The sequence below is a fragment of the Chamaea fasciata genome, unplaced genomic scaffold (genome assembly GCF_029207755.1).
Source record: "Chamaea fasciata isolate MVZ Bird 193981 ecotype frontalis unplaced genomic scaffold, bChaFas1.0.hap1 SCAF_5, whole genome shotgun sequence".
Lineage (NCBI taxonomy): Eukaryota > Metazoa > Chordata > Aves > Passeriformes > Sylviidae > Chamaea > Chamaea fasciata.
In genome coordinates, this window is record NW_027094090.1 from 2,801,329 (window position 1) to 2,820,827 (window position 19,499).

General features: G+C 46.2%; 1 protein-coding gene across 1 annotated transcript in view; it reads left to right on the forward strand.

Annotated features, from left to right (window-relative positions):
• Positions 1-19,100, forward strand: part of PLXNA4 (plexin A4) — a 420,747-nt gene extending 401,647 nt beyond the window's left edge. The window contains exons 30-31 of the mRNA XM_066182659.1: positions 9,956-10,106; positions 12,356-19,100. Coding sequence (XP_066038756.1) covers positions 9,956-10,106; positions 12,356-12,451 — 247 coding nt within the window. The 3' untranslated portion in view covers positions 12,452-19,100. The remainder of the gene's footprint in view (positions 1-9,955; positions 10,107-12,355) is intronic.
• The last annotated feature ends 399 nt before the right edge of the window (positions 19,101-19,499 follow it).

Genomic DNA, 19,499 nt, shown 5'->3' on the forward strand with positions numbered 1-19,499 from the left:
TACTTTTGGTACCGTGTCCAAGTTTCTTAGTATGTATTGAGGCTGATTGCTGGATTGACCTGGATAATGGGAAGCAAGTGTTGGAGGTTCCATTTGGAAATCTAGTTTGTACCAATAGTGACCCAAAGGTGTCATTCTCTAGTGATGCTTTAGCAACAGTCTGTGTGGTTGAGTGGTTTCTGTGGACAAAATATCAAACTGGTTGATTTTATCCTGGGAGATGCTACATCTGAGTGGCAAATGAGGTATTTAAGTGGAGAATAGGATATTTCTTTATGCAACAAACTTTTTCTTTTCTTTTTTTTTTCTTTTTTTTTTTCCCTCTCTTTTCCCTCTTTTTTCCCTCTGGATAAACAAAAGGCTGCAGTTTCCATTTTGTTTTTTTTCCAGTATTGATTTCACTTTACAACTTTTTGGAGCTAAATCCTGGTGCCCAGTGATCTTCAGCAATAGGTGCTGCATTTCCTTGGAAGTTTTCCCAAACAACTGGGTTTGCAAACGAGGTACATAACACCTCCTGCTGCTTGTAAACAGCCCTGGATTCCTGTCCCCAGCATGTGCTGGGTTGTTATCTGCACTGATGTCTGACAACTTGAACTGAAGCCCAAGGGGAGACTGCAGGTTTTGGAATATGGTTAGAGCTTCTTCCCTGCTTTTATTTTTGCGTGTCAGTTCCACTGACTCAAGGCAGTGGCACCTGGATGCTGTGGGAGATGAAAGGAAAAAACCTATCAGGGATGAATAAAATATAATTTGAGTTCTACCCCAAGCTAATGAATTCCTTCTCCCGGTTCTGTGATTGTGCTTTGAGGGAGTTTTTCCAAATCCAAAGGCTTTCAGTGCTGGTTGGAGCTATTTCTGTAGGCAGCATCAGCTGGAGATGGCATCCTTCAAGACCACTAGACTTCTTCAAAGAGTGAATCAGGAGATAAAAAGTTGGAGAGTTTAAGAGGTGGTTGAGTAAATCAGAAGAACCTGAAATCAAATGAACTGCTTTGACAAAGAGGAAACTCTAAGAGGGTAATTAGTCAGTGGTAGATTGTACCCAACTTGAGGCACTCTGGATTAAAAAATGCCTGGATTTAGAGATCTGGAAATGGAGCTGAGCTGGGTTACTCCAAGCCATCCCTTTGAAACCTTTGGTTTCTTGGTGTGGAGCATTTAGGACTCACAAAACTCAGAGCAGGGAATGACCTTGGCATGAGAAGGAGGCAGGGATGAAAGGACTTCTCTCCAATCCTTCAAATACTTGTTTTCCACCTAGGAATGTGCATTGGGAAGGGAATAGTTACAGCTTCTGGCCTCAGCAGTGTTCCACCTCCACAGGGTGGTCAACTGGAAATGTGATTCCAAACGATTTCAACAGCAGGACTGTCAGGAATCTTCACAGGTTTTATTTGTTTGTTTGGCTCATGTTTTAGCGTAGGATTTTCACATGTTTTCAGTTACTTGTTTGTGATGAGTCAAATGTTGCCTTCAGAATTGGGATGCATGACAATGACTAATTTAAAAAAAAATTAAAATTTACCAATTTCTGCAATTTCCTGTCGACTTAATGGAAAACTATGTAAGAAATGGACATCTTCCATGACATTTTGAGAGGCTGGTTGTTTTAGTGCCCATTTCTGTAATTATTCAAGATAATGGATTTGCTGACAACAGAAACAAAAAAAAAAATATTGTGCATCACTTAAATTTAGTTGAAGATATTCCCTGCTAGTTGCAGGGGGCTTGGACTAGATGACCTCTAAATGTCCCTTCCAACCCAAACTATTCCGTGATTTTGTAATAATCCTTTTATAACATTATTGGAAGCAGAGGTGGACTCTGCCTGCTGAAAGAATCCAGCTGAGAAATTCTGGCTTTTGGGAAAAAAAACAAAACAAAACAAAACAAAACAGGTTCACTGTTCAAATGAGACACCCAGAGGTGGAAACACGTGGTTAAAAAGTGTCCCGGTGCAGCCACATCTTGGATTTCCTGCTGCAGAACGCGAGGCCTGATGAGGCAGGACAATTAACCCAGGAAATTGGGACAGGCTCTTTGGCTTTTGTTGAAGCCACGAAGAGTCAGGCTGTAGTTCTAAAACAAAGTGGAGGCTTTTCAATTATCATTATACGAGTCCATTAAAAAAAAAAAAAAAGAGGAAAAGAATGGCAACGGTAGAGCAGAATCTCATCTGACTTCAGTTAGTAAAACTCCATAGGCTCTGCTGAATTTACATTAGAGCAGCTTCAGATCTGCATCTTTTCAAGTTTACTTCAAATGTCCCCTTTGAGCCTGGAAATCTGGAGAACTTGGGAGCATTTGATGCAATCCCCAAGCAATACAAAGGGGAGCCTGTTCTAATTGGGACTGTCTCATTAGCATTCAACACCACACTGAAAAATGACAAAGGGCTGTGGCTGACCTTTCATTTCTCTCCATGCTGCCAAGCTTATGATAACACTTGTTTGAACTTCATTAACACCATTTAATTGCCTGCATCACAATCAATATGATGTTTCCCTACTGAAGCCTGGCACGGAGGCAAGGATGTGGGAGCCTGAAAAGGGGCAGAGCACAAAAAGCAGAAGCCAAAGACTTTTTCCATTTCACACTGGTGCCCAAAACACCTGCGGGGCTGCAAGGAGAGGGTCTGGTGCTCCTTTTTTTCCCCTCATCCCTGCAGGGACTTGGTCTCCTTTTGGCTGCTTATTGTGCATTGAAAAGAGCCCCTCTAAGAAAAACTTAAAGTCAGTGGGGATATCACAAGTGTTCTTAACATAAGAGTCATCCAATGAAAACCGTTCAAAACAGGCTTGCCAGGTTCAGGATCAAAAGAAGCTTAAAGTGATCTGATATGTGGGATTCAGAATTATAACATTTTCATTTTTTTCTGTTAACTTGGGTGCAAACAGTGCCTGACACAGCTGGTGCTACCCAGCTCCTGGGGCCATGATCTCATCTACTTTTTCTCCTTACAGGTACAGATACTTTTAGGATAAGGGGGAACCATTTTAAACTAAAAGGGAGAGATTTAAGTGAGATGTTTGGAAGACATTCTTTACTCAGAGGATGGTGAGGCCCTGGCACAGGGTGCCCAGAGAAGCTGTGGCTGCCCCTGGATCCTTGGAAGTGTCCAAGGCCAGGCTGAACAGGGCTTGGAGCAGCCTGGGACAGTGGGAGGTGTCCCTGCCCATGGCAGGGGGTGGAACTGGATGATCTTTAAGGTCCCTCCCAACCCAAAACATTTCTGATTTGATGATTCATGTAGCAACTGCGATTCGCATCCCATTAGCCTTTAGGTGTCAAGGTCTAGATCTGGTTAGGAAGAGCTTTGAGAGCGTGTTTGGAGTCCACAAAACAGACAAATCTCTGCACCTGTTTGGGATTTCACTCATCTACTGTGTCAGCTTGGGCTTTCAGGGCTCTCAAGTTACTAGGAAATCTCCACCTGTGCAGTGCTTGTGATGTCTTCTGGCCACTTTGCAGCTAACTTTAGAAAGAAAGACAAACTGGACCAGTTTGAAACAATAAAAAGCTGCATCTTCCCTAACATTGTGAGTTACTGAGGTTTTAAGGAGAAACTCTGGGGGCTTTAAAAAAGAGCATCATGTGACAGGTGCAAATCCTGGCTCTGCTTTAAAAAACCCATTTTTCTGTGCCCCCCCTCTCTCTGCTGGAAAGAGAGCTCAAGAAGTAGCATACCAAAGGTCAAGGCAGGGGGGGTTGTCGGTGGAGATAATAAAAAACAGTGCTGGAAGGGGCCTCGGGAGGTCAACCCGACCATCTCCCGCCTCAGGGCAGGATCAGCTCTGTCTAAAGCCTTCCTGGCAGATGCTTGTCTCTACCCCTTTCTTAAAGGGCTGCAACAACAGAGCCTCTGCTGTCCTCGGGCGATTCATTCCCGTGCTTCCCTGTCCTTCCCATCACAGTGTTTTCCCTGCTGGGCAGCCAAAATCTCCCTGGCTGTAATTAAAGCTCAGGCATCCCCAGGGCAGGGGCTACAGCTCATTCCCTGCCTCTGTGGGGCAGCTTTCAGCGTGTCTGAAGATTGCTCAGACTGCTCACTTGTCTTTCTTCACTTTTCATCTCAAAAAAACCCCCCCAAAACCCCCCAAAAACAAAAAAAAAACCACCCCAAAACAAAACAAACCAACAAAAACCCCAAAAACAAAAACAACCAAACAACAACAACAAACAAAAAAAAACAAACAAACCCAATGTTTTCTCATCAAGGCATAAAGCTGTTCTTGCACAGTGCAGCTTTCAGCTGGCAAGATGCAAATGTGTCCGTATGTGGAGGGTGCAGCCCCACACATCCTCTGCTCTGAGGTGGTGCTGGGGGAATCTCTCTCCTCTCCCGGAGAAGCTGCCTGAGCCCAAATTCACTCTTCACCCATTCAGTCAGTGCTGTCCTTCAGCCCTCCACTGCTCATTCTGAGGGGAGAAGCAGCAGGAAAAGCCATGAACAGGCAAAATAAAAGCATTGCCCTTTCTAGGGCTTGCACACACAGACAGAATTGTTCCCTTCAGCAGCTTGGGTTGGAAAGGACATTGAAGCTCGTCTCATTCAATCCCCTGCCATGGGCAGGGAGACCTTCCACTATCCCAGATTGCTCCCAAACCTCATCCAACCCAGCCTTGGACATTTCCAGGGATGGGGCATCCCTGATTTCCCTGGGCAGTCTATTCCAGTGCCTCACCAGCAGCTCAGATGCTCTCCAGAAAACTCGAACTGCCATTCTGTGTCAGTGCAAGAGCTGACAGCATGTCCTTGCACTGCTTCGCTGCATCCCATAAAAGAGCTGGTTGTTCCCAAGCTTTCCACCAGCCCTTCCCTGCTGGAACAGTCCCCCATATCCCTTTCACACACCTCTCCCTCCTTCAGTGGTCTGGATACAGCCGGCTATTGCATAACCCTAATTATGTTATTGCTGTAATTGTGTCTGCCGTCTGCAGCACATGGATTCGTTACAAGCTTTTCATATGCTAAAATGATTATTAATGAGTGCGGTCCCATCCCAGCGACAAACAACAGCCATGACAAAGAGATCTTTTGGAAGGCAATTAGCTCCATGCTAAGCTGCCTAAACCATGGGTTGTGCTGGGAAATTTCGGGCTGGGGAGGGAGCACTGGCAAGGTGGCTTTTCTCTTCTCCTTTGATGAGTTAATGAGTTACTGAGCGGCAGCAGGCTCCGTCATTCTTGTGAAACAGCTCCACTAAGGAGCCTTTGTGGGTATCGAGGGGAAGAACATTTATCCCTGGATAAACAGAGGACAAAATGTATTCCCAGGTCACTGTGATGTATGCCCAGGTCGCTGTTGTGTCGCTTTCCTTGGGAAAACAAAACTAAACGAAACAAAAGGTAACACAGGGAAAGATGAGGTTGGAAGGAACAAGAATAATTATTTTTTCAGTATAAGAGAACCACCTGCATCCTGGTACATCCCAATTCCTTCTCCATCCATCAGGGGCAATGGAGGGTCTCCTGGGCTCTCTCTCCAGTCCAAGGCAGGCTGGGGTGAGTTGCTGTGCTCATGATACCTGTGAGGACACATCTCATGGCCCAGTTATCCTCACGTCCTCCATCTGAGCTGGAGTGCTGGAATGACGGGTTTACCCCAATCCTTCACAATTTTAATTTTAATGAACAAATTTCCTGTCGCCACTGCAGAGGAGGGAGAGCCTTGAGGTAAGAATGGAGGCTGCTCCTGTGAGTACAGGGAAACTCAGACACAAAAGGCTGGATCCTTTGATATTCATCTGAGGATCTTCTGGAAACAGCTGCGGGAGGATCCACTGGAGATGGGCAAAGCTGGAGTACAGAAACAGCAGCAAATCTGCTCAGGATTCTCACTCTTGACCCCTTGGAGGCAGGTTAAGCTGAATTTGCTGCTTTGCTTTGCTGCCCTTCTGTCTCATTCAGAGGGAATCTGGCTCAGTCTTGCGTTCTCAACCTCCTGCTGGCTGTGGAAGTGTGAGTCAAAGTCCTGTCCCTGTCTCAGGTGACACCTGGTGACCCTCCACAGGCGACAGAGCACCTCGCTGCCCCTGGCACTCCCTCCCAGCCCAGCTCTGGTGTGGGAGCTGTCAGCTGCAGGGGTGATGGAAGCAGCACGGGCAGCCTTGTGAATTCCAGCAGTGGAAATGTAAGGGCCTCTGGGGTTTGGTGACAGCTTCTCAGTGGTTTTTCTGCATTAGGGGTATGCAAATGGCAGAGAGGCTCTAAGTACCTCTGAGGATCTGGGCTGGAATCGAAGGTAAATAAAGACTCAGCAGGGATGTTGTCATCTCCCTGCTAGGATGCTTTAATACACACATTCATCATTTCTTTAGAGAGCACGCTGATGGCTTCATTAGAAACTCTTCTGCATAAATAAGTCACTGGGCCATGACAGAGTTTGGATGGAAGGATATTATGTCTTCCGGCTCATCTAGATTGGGGTATTGGTAAATGTTTATTTCCCCTTCTTTTTCTTTCATTTTTTTTTTTTTTTTTTTGCCACAAAATACCTTGGTTTGATGGGAAATGACTGTTCAAGTGTGTGATGCCAGGGAATTGAGTCTGGAGGAGACCAGGATACTTTAGTGGGTGACGGCCTGTGACCCCAGAGCACTGAGATCACATCCTGGAAGTCTGTCATGGCCAGAGCCCTGAAACTGCGACTCCTGAAACTCAGATCTGTGCATCCCATCTTTGGCTCCAGGGAACATTTCCTGCTGCTTTTCCTTGTCTGGATGAGTCACGGGAGTGTTGTGCTGCTGGGGAATGATCTCTGCAGGGCTGGAAAGGGATGGGGAGATTTCAAACCCTTGTGAGTCACAGACTCAAGAGTCTGTTGCTGCCAGGTGGAGAAGAAGCAGGACAAACTTGGAGAAGGAGTTGTTAAGTGTGTCTGTGCTCCAGTTTTTGGGAGCACCCTGTCCCTACACCCACCATCCTGCCACCACTTGGTGACAGCTCAGACAGAGAGGAAAAGGAGAATTTTAACTGCTTGTCAGAGCCAGACTGGCACCTCTGATTTCCTCCACTGACCCCATTTATTTTTGCTGTGATGAGCCCCCTTCCCTTCTCATTTCACCCATCAGGAGGGTGCCTCTCCAACGTTCATGAGGAGCTGCTCTCCTTTCAGGCACCATAAATCAAAGTATTTCACTGCTTTGCAGCCTGCTTCCCCCACAAGTCTGTGAAATGTGCTGGTGGCACATGGATTTTTTTTTTTTTCCAGTCCCAAGGCACACCTTGCTTTTTGACCACAAGATTCTTTGCTCCTTGACCCTCACATTCCTTGTTTTCTCAGTCATGTTATGGATGCCACCAATCCCTGATGCTTTCCCTTGTGCAGCACAGATCTGATCTTCTCCAGCAGGTGATGCCAAGACCTGTTTGAGTTTTTCTGGGAATGGCAAAGGTCTAAGAAATATTTGTCCCTTCTGCTCAACATCTCCTGGGGGCAGTTCTGCTGGACAGGGACTCCTGGGATTTCCAGATGCTCACCTTACTCACAGACACCTGTCCAGGTCCACTTGGGGATGGAGGGTCAGGCAGAGGGTAAAGAAAAACAAATTCACACCCCTTTTCACTGGAGCACTGGGATTGAGAAATATTTAGACCATGGGACTGAGTTAGACTAAGATTTCTGGCTGGTCCTAAGCTCAGAAGACAAAATGCCAGGACTCCAGGGAGGGTGATGTTTTTGTGCCTGCTGGAAGTTGCAGTAAAATTAATGAGGTTTGCAAGAGTTTTTATGGTGAAACAGAGTTTAGCTTTGGGAAATGTCAAGCAAGAAAGACCTCTGCCTCCTATGCCGCCCTCTCCCAAGGATTACATCAACATCCCACCACCAAAACCAGGACATCAACAGAGACTGACTCATTGAGGTCAATCAGGGTGGGATTGAAGGGCACAAACCCAGACTGAGCACAGCTGGAGCCTCCTGGTGTGGAAGGGTTTACCCCCACACTCTTGCACTGCTCTGTCTTCCACAGGACACTCCAGCAGCTCCTCGTCCTGCTCTGTCTCGGAGTGTTTTCCCACTCATCCACCTCAAGGATCCTTATCACAAAGCACTTCAATGTCCAATTTCTCTGCAGTGGCAAACAGCCTCCATCTCAGCAGGTGTCTCCACGCTGTTTACAGGACACCTGTCAGCTCTTTTGGCTCCCCGTCCCCTCTGCCTCCTAATTATAAAATTGTGGATTGCTGCAGCTATGGGCTTTTTTCTTTTTCCTTCTTCTTCTTTTATTTTTTTTTTCCTTCTGCACAAAATGTCAAATTGCAGAAATTAAAAATGTAAATGATGGCGTCTAATTAACCAGTTGACAGCAGAGCACAGCTGCGAGTGACAGTGACTGATTACCTTCTGCAAACCTTGTCCTCCAAGACCTGCCTTACCCAGGGGAGGAAGGACATCAAAAATAGCAACTTCCTTAAAGAGACATCACTCTGCAAATGAAGCCTGCTGGGCAATGGTTCTGGGGGATCCAGATCCTATGAATAAACCCCCAGTCCTCCTGAGCTCCAGGGGAATGCTGTTGACTCCTAGGAAAAACAGATTTTTCCCAGTAAAGACAGGAGCTGAAAGTTGTTGCCACAAATATCAGGCCAGTTTAAAATATGGGGCAAAAAGGAGATGCTGAGCAGGAGAGTTGTTGGGATAGACTGGATGGAGTGGGGAAGGTGGGTGACGTTAGCAATGGGGAAAGATGTAGTGGTGAGAACGGTGCAAGGAAAAATACAAATATTTGGGTTTTTTCTGTGCATGGCAGTGAAATCCTGAGCTCTGAGTGGGCAGCAAGGTCTCTCTGGGAAGAGAGGCAGGGCTAAAAGCCCTTGAATGTCTGACAAAGTGGTCCAGCTTCAATCCAGCTCCTATTGATGGCACAGGGAAATTTTACAGGATACCTTTTGGGCCTTCATTCCCTGATTAGGGTGAACACAACACGTGTCTGCTGCTCAGGATTGGTGCCCAGCTATTTCCACTTTGGCTAGGTCACCTTTTTGCTGTAAAAGAAGAGCACGAGGAGGTGTATAACCGGAAAAGCCCAACACTAAGTGTGGGGTTTTTTCTCCTTTTTGTTTGTGGGTTTCTGTAGCAGTGTGATTTCAGAGGGTGGAGCTGCTCCCTATTTCCCAATAAGCATCTCCTGTGGAAAAGCCACTTGGGGAGGATTGAGGCAAAGCAGTCAGGTCCACAAAACACACATGCCATGGCCAGCTCAGCAAACAGAAGCAAGAAGGGCCTTTTGTATGATAAATTCCAGTGAAGGTTTATTCCAGCATGCCAAAGGGGATCAGGGACAAATCAGGGACAGGCCTGTGGTGGGCACAGGCCTAAATAGAGGTCAGGAACCAATGGTCTGAGGGCACTTGAGTGGTACAAAGGGCAGGGCAAAGGTCAGTGACCTACAGGGGACACAGGGCTGGCCACCAGGGATACCACAACCAATGGGGAAACAGGGAAAGGAGAAAACATGAGAATTAGGGACATTGGGAGACTATGAGACTGGGGTAGACTACACGGTGTCACAAGGCAAGATTGGGGTATTGGTAAATGTTTATTTCCCCTTCTTTTTTCCTTTTTCTTTTTTTTTTTTTTTTTTTTGCCACAAAATACCTTGATTTGATGGGAAACAACTGTTTAGGTGTGTGATGCCAGGGAATTGAGTCTGGAGGAGACCAGGATACTCTGGTGGGTGACGGCCTGTGACCCCCGAGCACTGAGATCTCATCCTGGCAGTCTGTCATGGCCAGAGCCCTGAAACTGTGACTCTTGAAACTCAGATCTGTACATCCCATCCTTGGGGAAAGTCTTTCCTTTCAGCTTGGGTGGAAAACTCCATGGTAGATCTTCCCGGGGCAGGACCCTGGGAATTCCCACGAGAGATTCAAAGGATTCCAACGGATTTCACTTCTTGATCTTCTGCCCTGCCCTTCAAGGAGTGAAACCTGTGTTTTTGCCCCTCAGGTACTACTCGGACATTGCCAAGATGCCAGCCATCAGTGACCAGGACATGAATGCCTACCTGGCCGAGCAGTCCCGCATGCACATGAACGAGTTCAACACCATGAGCGCGCTCTCCGAGATCTACTCCTACGTGGGCAAGTACAGCGAGGAGGTGAGAGCCTGGCTGCTGGAATTATGGAAACTTTTTTAAGAGATTTTAAAGGTTTTGGTGTTGTCCTGGTGTAGTGATGCACCCTACGCCTCCAACGGGTGCTTCCAAATAGGGAAAAAGCTTTTCAGTTTGCCTTTAGACATTTTAGGAAGTTGAGCTGGAAAGTTCCGTGGGTTTCTCATTGTAATTGGCTTGGAGCCAGCACAGGAGCATGGATTGGACTCCTAGAATGTAACTCAAAGCCTGTTCTTCATCTCATTGGGCCAAGGGCCAAAAAGCCCACCTAAACTGTTAAGTACTAAAGAGAGAGAACAAAGAAACTCCGCAATTTTCAAGGTGTTGTAGCAAGTAGGAGACTTGTCTCTATGCTGTGCTCGGCTTTGCCTTTGTTTTTGTATTATTTTCCTTCTTTATTAAAACCTTTTTGATTCTTCAAGACACACTCGATCATGCCGTCTGGCTAATTGATTTTTGCCACTTCTCTGCCAGGCTGGACCCTCAGATGTATGGGTAAAACTCCTATCCTGGTTTATGGCAAATCTGGGAAGAAACCTCCAAATGGGGTCCCTCTGGAGAGCAAACCCAAATGGCCCCTCCCTGCAGCCAGTCTGGGAAAAGAACTTCCCCAGAGAAAAGTGGAAAAAACTTTTTATTTAAACAAACAAAGTGCCCACAAGCATAAAGAATGAATAATATGAGACAATAAAACCTCTCACCGCTCCGAAGAGAGATGGCAAATTGAGGAAGTCCTTGCTGTGGGTGTAGCTCAGCTCCCTCAGTCTCCCACCAGTCCCAGTCCCTCTGCAGGTCCAGGCCGTGGTGGGCTGCAGGTGTGAGCTCCCAGTGCTCCTCTGGGTTTTTCAGTCCCAAGAAAAAAGAAAAATAAACAGTCCAGGGAACTTCTATGCCTCAGCTAGCTAAAACTAAGTAAAAGCACAGGAGATCTGTGTCCCACCACTGTCTGTGCCTCCAACAAAAACACAGAGTTGGGAGAAAAGAATGCGTAGGAGTCAGGCAGTTTTCTCAAAACCAACTCCGCACTGCTTCTTTCCCCCCTTCACCCTCAGAATCAGTCTCAAAGGTACAAAACACAACATACAGCACACACAGAAGAGACAACTGGGGATACAAGCATCATAAAGTCACCCTAGGATAAGTATATAGTAATATATGTGGGGCAAGATGGAGACTTTAGGGTGGAGGTCAGTTGGTTTTCTTTCTCATCTTCTTCTTCCTTCTCTTCCTATGTAAATAGCTGGTGGTTTTCTGTAATTGGTTAATAAAGTCCACATTGCGGACTTCAGGTGGTTAGTTATTGGGTTTAAAGTAAAAAAAATTTAAGTGGCATTTTACAATTGTCCTTGAAAAGACCTTGTAGAGATAGAGAAATGCTCCATTTTACCTCGTTTCTCTAACTTGCTAGTTAGAGCTCATGGCTCATGAGACTGTAATATACATAAGAAATTATAAACACAGAATCTGAACACAAAACTATGACTCCCATGTATTAATCCCAACCTTGGCAGAAGAAGAAGCCAGAACCATCACACCTGGGGGCACTTGTGGTGGGCCAGAGGACAGCCCACCCATCCCTAGGGTGTGTCACTGGAACCTGTCTGCATCCTGGCTGGGAGAGTGAAGGATTTAAGGAATGAGAAGGAAGGCTTGGGGTTTGGAAAGGGATTTTGGGTCTCCTCAGTACTCCTCTCTGGATCCCTGTTTTTGTCTCTCTTGGTCAATCAGGCTCAGCTGGTTTGAAGTAGTTGATGGTCAGATGTTAGCTCTCTGCAGAGGAGCCCTACATGAGCTTTACATCCAAAGTGACCAAAAGTTGCTTAAGGACTGTGCCCAACGTTATTCCAGATACCCTAAAACACCCCAAAATGCTCCAACACAGACTTCAAGGTGTCCAGCATAGTTCTATGTATTGAAGGCCTTGTGAGACCCCTTAGGGCATCTCAAGTGGCACAGCCAGGTGATGGATAAAGCTCATAAATAAATAACTGATCTCCAAGATAAGAATCCATTTGATTGGTTGCAATCCAGAGGTCTGCACTGAGTCAGATCAAACCCAAACGCCCTGCCTAGTTCCCTCCTGGCTGACTGACCTGCCTTGCATGATCTAAGCTAAGCCTGGGACCTGCCTTAGAGAAAGCTGACCCTCCTCTGCTGCTCTAAGATGCTGGACTCAGTCATTTTGGGGCAAAGAAACCCAAATCCCTATCACTCCTTCCTCTCTCCTTTTCCAGATTCTCGGAGCCCTCGATCAAGATGACCAGGCTGGGAAACAGAAACTTGCCTACAAACTTGAACAAGTCATAACCCTCATGAGCATAGACAGCTGAGAACTGTCCTGCCAGGGACACCCTGGGAGGGATAAACCAAGTCGTGCCTCACTCAAGATCATCATCTTTACCAAGTGCAAGTTTTGATGGGCTGTAAGCAGAGTCACCCGAACAACGCTCCTCTCTCTTTCTCTCTCTCTCTCTCTCTCTCTCTCTCTCTCTCTCTCCCCTCTCTCTTTCTCTCTTTTCCTTCTCTTTCCAAATCTGTGGACAAAGAGACAGAGCCCCAGTGGTTAAAAGAAAAGACTGAAGAGGAATCTTGGCTCTGGGGCCGTGAAGACATTCGGGTGGAGCTCTCCTTTTCACAGCTTCCCCTCTGCCTTTTGCCCTAGAGAGAAACTATTGAACACACACAAAGACCCCACCAACCCTCCCCCAGCATCGCATCCTCAGCTCTGCAGAGGTGAAACTGGGAGGTAACTTCTGTCATGCTGCTTTAACTGCCCTCCGAGGGCTGTAGCCTCTGGAGTGGACATGGGAATGAACTCAGTATTACTCAAGTGTCCCCAAGGGGAAGGGCAGCCTGCCTGCAGGGCTCCTGGAGGGCAGAGCCCATCCAGCTCCTCTCCTGCACAGCCACTGCAATTCTATCTCTTGATAGCGACCCACTGGGAGAGGAGGCTCCCCGAAAAATGCCACAGCTCCGTCCAGAGCAGGACAGCTGTGGCTCACCCTGCCTGGGCAAACAGCCGCTCCCCTGGGGCAGGGAAAGGGTCAAGAGGGGACAAGAAGACCGACACTCCCCTGCCCATGTGTTCCATATGGTTCTTCTTATTTTTCCCAAGAGCCGCGTGTCCTCCCTCCGTCTTTCCCGTCGTGTCCTGTTGGTCGTAGCACTGCAGCCAAACGCTCTCTCTGCTTGGTGGCATCCCCTCAGTGGTGGTGGTTCTGCTCCTCCTGACACCACAGCATCATCCCCCTCGTTCCCACCTCGGCTTGGAAGGCAGGAGCCACAGATTTGTTCCAGGCATGGAGCTCAGCCTCAAAAGAAGAACCAGAAGGATTGATTGTTTGTTTATTTGTTGAGTTTTTTTAAGCTGTTCTTTCCATTTTGTTCCCTCGACTGGAACACACAGCTGTTGTTTTCCCACAGTGGAATATTGGAGGTTTACTGAAATGCTTGCTGTGAAGTGATGTGGTGCACGGGGCTGATGGCAAAGCCTTCCTTCCAAGCCACTCCTAAGAGGAAATGTCGCCACACATTTTGGAAGGAAATCTTGGAGGAAATCCGAATGAAACACTGCAAAAAATTCTTCTACCTAGATCCCCCCAGCTGAACTGTCCGTCTTCTGGAGGTCTCTGAACTGCTGTGAGCCCATCTGCCTTTTGGTGCCAACTCCTGGCCTTTCCTCTTCTCCGTTCCTGGAACCAACAGGCCTTGCTGAAGGCACAGTTGCTGCCTGGGAAGGATTTTATCTCTCTTTGCACTTCTTATCCCTTCAGGGATCGCTGTCACCATGGGACAATTGTGGGGGACCACCTTGTCCCTGTCCCATCCTCTGCTCAGCTTCTCCAGAACATCTCAACTTGTTCCATGGCCAACCAAAGGGGAGTGAGCTCCTGCATCTCTTTTGCCTTCAGCTGTTCCATTCACACGTCTGCCAGCCCAGACAACACCGTGATTAGAGACCCTCGGGGTGTGGAAAACCTTCCCTGTACACCAGGGAGGCAAGAGCTGGATCAGCATTCATCTCCCCAGACACGAGCAGAGCTCCCTGGCAGATGGAGGAGTGGCTGGAGAATCAGCCCACGTCCACATCACCCCATCCTTGGAGCCACATCCTGGATCTGCTTTGCACCTGGAGGGAGGGAGGGAGGGGTGCAGGCAGGGTGTGTAAATTGATTACAGGTTTGGGTTTATTCCTGTCTCCGGCTACCAAACCAGCACCTCTTGGGAGTGACAGATCCTGAGAGTGTGTGAGGGGGGATGTGCTGCAAGCAGGGAGGGTTTCCTTCAGCCAAGCAGATACACACGTAGGCGAGTCCAAAACCACTCAAAGAGCAGCAGTCCAAAAACTGGACGTGTCTGTGGGGAGAAAACCACCAGATTCACGTTGAAACAGCAAACTTAGGGACACGTCTTGGTTTTAAACCCCCCAGACATTTCTCTCTTGATCACAATTCTGATTATTTTGTGCGTGTGCGTGTGTATCTGTGTGCGCGTGTGCGTTCCTTCCTTTTATTTTATTTTTTTTTTCTTTTTTGGTTCTGCTTGCTTTCTGTTGGATTGCTGAGCTGATGGACTCATCGTGCACCTTATGGACATCTCAGCAGTTTTAAGAGGCCTGCGCATTGGGGATGGTTTGGGTTTGGTTGGTTCTGCCATGGTTCTGTTGATCCATTTTAGTAATGTCGGCGCATGTTCCAGATCCATTGATTATGGCTGTGAAAGTGGGAAGCCCCACCAGAGCCAGTGGTAAGAAGATGACAACAAACAACACAAACGCAGTATTTTTTATAAGTATGTAAATTAAAAAAAAAAAAAAAAAAAAAAAGGAAAAAATAAATAAATAAAAAAAAACCACAAAAAAGGAAGAAACCAAAGGTTTTGACAAACAAAGTGCCACAAAAGATAAATATGGACCCTATTGTCATGCCTTGTACTCACAGCTGGATGGTAGGAGTCTAAGGACAAAGAGCTGGCTTGGAGGGAAGTGGTTATGAGTGATGGGCGATCCTGCCTGGACATGCGCACATGAGAGGAAGAAGAAGCTGTTTAAGAAAAAAAAAAAAAAAAAGTATCAGAATGAACTGGTGTGATCCTGCACTGTTACTGAAGTCAGAGGAACACCACAGGGGAAATCTGAGACTCACCCTGTTTCTTTTTGATGTTTTCAGGGCTGTGTTTTTTGGTTTGTTATGGTTGTTTTCCATGGTTGGTATTTTATTTCTTCTTGCTGGTACGGAGTTTTTTCATCTGTATATTATATATATATTTTTCGAGAAAAACTTGAACACCTCAGAGACACTGAGAATGAAACACTTCGGGGAAATGGGAAGCACCAGGAGACTGGTGTCTTAATCCTTTCCAACTTCCCATTTAGGTATTTCTGCTTTCTCTCCATCGTCTTCTTTCCCCCATGCCCAGGATTTGAAAGAAAATCTGCATTCTCTTTCATCTCCTCTTTTTTTTTTTTTGGTCTTTCTGTTTCTCTTTCTTTTGGTGTTTGAGCTGGATTTGCTTTTTTGCTTGGAAAATGTGCCAGAATCGTGATGTAAATGCGTGGGCTTCCTCCCCTGTCCCCTTCAGTGCCCTTCCCATTTCCAACCAGTATCCCAGAATCCCCCAGTCTATGAGAAGTCTTGGCATCTTTCTTCCCAGCCTTCCCAGTTGAGCTAACTATTTTTTAAGTGCATGTAAAATACAACTAAAAAAACAAAGACACAAGCAGAAGAATGAGCCCTACTACAACACGGATGCTTTCTTTTCCTTTGATTTCTTTTTCCCGCGCCTCCCTTTCCACACTTGACCAAAAATTCCTGATAAATAGATAGTGTCCCAGACTGTTTTTCAAGCCCTGTGGAGTGAACTGGAGCCAAAGTTCCTAGAAGCCCATGGACAGGCTCCTAATATCCAGAATATTCCAGATGATAGGCTGATCTTTACGGGCATTTCTCAAACACTGCAATCAAATAATTAATGCTGAAACCTGCAGCACCATCAGAAACAGGGGAAAGGGAACTCATGAAGACTCTCCGAGGTTCTGTGGAGAGAGTCAAGACTATTTCTTCACTGCAGGGTTTGCTTTGGGGCTTTGCTGCTGGGTTAGAGGAATAAAGGGGGAACAGCCCCTCTGCAAACACCTCATGTCCTCCCTGTGAGGGGCACTCAGCTGTCAGTGACAGTGATCTGAGACCTGATCCATCATATCATGTGCTGGTGCAGACTGAGCCTTCCAGAGAACACCAGTGTGGGGAAATCTGTGACAAAGTGAAAGTATTTACACTTCCACCAGAGTAGTTTTAGGGTGTGTGTCTGGAATGAGGTGCTGGAGATTGTTTGCCCTCCAACAGACAGCGCAGGAGAATGACTGAGGAGAAATTCAGCCACCTGAGGTCACCTTCCTCTCCTAGCATAGAACCATAGGATCATTTGGGTTGGAAAAGACCTCTTAGATCACAGAGTCTGAATGTTAAAACATGTCCCAGTCCTTCTCTTCCCACTCTTCATCCTGTCCTGAACATATCCAAAGGTTTGGTCCAACCCAGCACACACCAGCCTTGCTCTATTAGAAAAGAGGGCTATGCCAATTTTCATCCCTGCAGTGTTAGCACTGCAGTTCTCTTATCTTGCACCTTTGACACTGAGGAACATAAAATTTATTGGGTCATGAAGAAGATTTATCAGCAGAATTTCGTTGGGTAATTGCTTAGATTGAAAAGTGATTCCCAAAGTTTCCTGATCTTGTGCATTCACCCACAGGAAAATGTTTGCCATGAAGGGAACGAGACCAAGCACATCAGATAATTGTCATTATTTTTAATAATGCTGTTGAAAACGGATAGATCAAATCTGAAGAGTCCAGTCAGTTGTCAGCCTTCCTGTTGAGTCCCCTCTGAATTTCCTGGAGTCTGGGATGTCTGTGAGGTAAAAACCCAAGCACATAACAGCCAATATTAGAAGGACAATTATTCAGAACTAAGTCAAAACATGAAATGTAGATCTGTCCTTCCCCAAGGCTTTAACAAACTGCTTTGGGAAGAGATACTGCTATGTGGGAGACTCTTCCAAAGGCAGATTGGAAACCTGGAAGGACTCAGTCCCAGAGCTTGGCTAGGTGGGACATATATTTGTGTCCATACAAAGGACTTCTGGAATCATGGAATCACAAAATGTTTTGTGTTGGAAGAGACCTTAAAGATCATCTCATTCCAACCTCCCTGCCATGGGCAGGGACACCTCCCACTACCCCAGGGTGCTCCAAGCCCCATCCAACCTGGCCTTGGACACTTCCAGGGATCCAGGAGCAGCCAAAGTTTCCCTGGGTAACCACACAGCCTCAGTGATTCCAGGACAATTTGCTCTGTACGTTTGATAAGTTGTGAGAGTTGTCCTCCAGGGCAGGTGGAGGTTTTGGGATGTCTCAACTCCTGCCATCCAAACCTGGTGTGCTGTGGAGCAGGAAACTGGTGAAACACGTGAACCTCAACCTCCTGCCCGTTCCCAGCCTGAATTTTCCGGCTTTGCACCTGGTGCAGCTCCCATTTCAGGGTAGTGTTTGGTCCATGGAATCCTGCAGTTTTTCCTCACCTCTGTGACTGTGCAATGCCCCTTTCTGCAAAAGAAAAAAAAAAATCGTGTTGTCTTACTGAGAATAACTGTTTTGTGGAGAATGCTTTGAAAATAGAGCTTGTCAACCGTGTTTTACTTGGGATGGCTCAGTTCTCTACACTTGGAGAAGCACCCAAAGGGACACAGGCTTACAGAAAAAGAAAAAAAAAATAATTTGTAGAAAGATGTCAAAAAAAAGTAAAAAAATAAACACTTGGAAAAATAAACCCGCCAAAAACCCCACTGAAGTTATAAAGCTGCTTAGTCTGAATCAACCTGTCACATGTGTGATTTCTGTTGTCGTCGTTGTTTGTTCATTGTTTGGTTGGTTTTGTTTGGTTGTTTTTTGGCTTGTTTTTGTTTTGTTTTTTTAAATTTTCTGTTCTAAGAATGGAGAGTTTACCTCAAGAAATTCTTTCTGCTTGGAAACAGATCACCTCAAAGACGCTCGCAGCAGAGAGCAGTGTGCAGGGAAGCTCAGTAAAGCAAACTTGGGTGTGGAAAACAGAGGGAAAACCAGGACAATTCAGGCTCTTTTCAGCATTCCCTTCTCTCACTGGTGTGGTCTGGCATTCCCCAGTGGAGAAGTTGCTGTTCACTTTCAGATAGACTGAGGCACAAAGAGCCAGCTGGAGAAATCAAGGCACGTGTCCAAGCTTGGAAGTCCTGTCTGAAGTATCTTTAAGAGAAACTTGGTGTTATTTAAACTTTCTATGCTGCTCTTTCTCCATTCCCTGGAGAAATTCCACTTTCCAGCCCAGGCTGGGGTAAGGAAGCAGAGAGATTAGGTGCTAGCTAAATGCTCCCAGTGTTTTCCCCAAGGAATCGAGAGGCAACTGGATTATTTAAGGTCACAAGAGAGGCCCTTCCTTGTGTCTGACCCCGTGTCTTGGACATACACGTGAGCCCAGAAGTCTCATTCTCTGTTTTGCTAAAGCTTCCAACTTAAAATCAATGGAAAGACCTTTCCTTTCACCACAGTGTTACTAACAGCCTCAAAGAGATGTCAAGACAGCATTAGAAAGGAGGTTGGGATCCTTTTTCTTAGGTTGTTGTTGTTGTTGGTTTGATTTTCTTTTGAATTGATCCTAGTTAAAAAAAAAAAGAAAGAAATAAAATCTATACTATTTAAATTGGAATCCCGTTGTTACTTGGTAAAGGCAAAGCTTCTGTACCTTTGTTATAATTAATTGTATACCTGTGTATGTAAATATAAGGCATTCCTATTTTGCAGTCCAGAACAAAAAAGAAAAAAAAAAAACAACTATTTGTAATATAGAATAAAGTTTATTAAAAAAAATAAAGAAATAAAAATGCCCCAGGCTGTGATTGCTGCTTTCTGCGTCAAATGGAGCCAGAGGGAAGGAATTGAAGTCAAGAAAAAGCTGGAAAATACCTTAAAGATCATCGAGTCCAGCTGTTAACCCAGCACTGCCATGTCCCCAAATCCACACATTTTGGAACCAACCTTCCTTCCTTCCTTCCTTCCTTCCTTCCTTCCTTCCTTCCTTCCTTCCTTCCTTCCTTCCTTCCTTCCTTCCTTCCTTCCTTCCTTCCTTCCTTCCTTCCTTCCTTCCTTCCTTCCTTCCTTCCTTCCTTCCTTCCTTCCTTCCTTCCTTCCTTCCTTCCTTCCTTCCTTCCTTCCTTCCTTCCTTCCTTCCTTCCTTCCTTCCTTCCTTCCTTCCTTCCTTCCTTCCTTCCTTCCTTCCTTCCTTCCTTCCTTCCTTCCTTCCTTCCTTCCTTCCTTCCTTCCTTCCTTCCTTCCCTTTGTTGTCA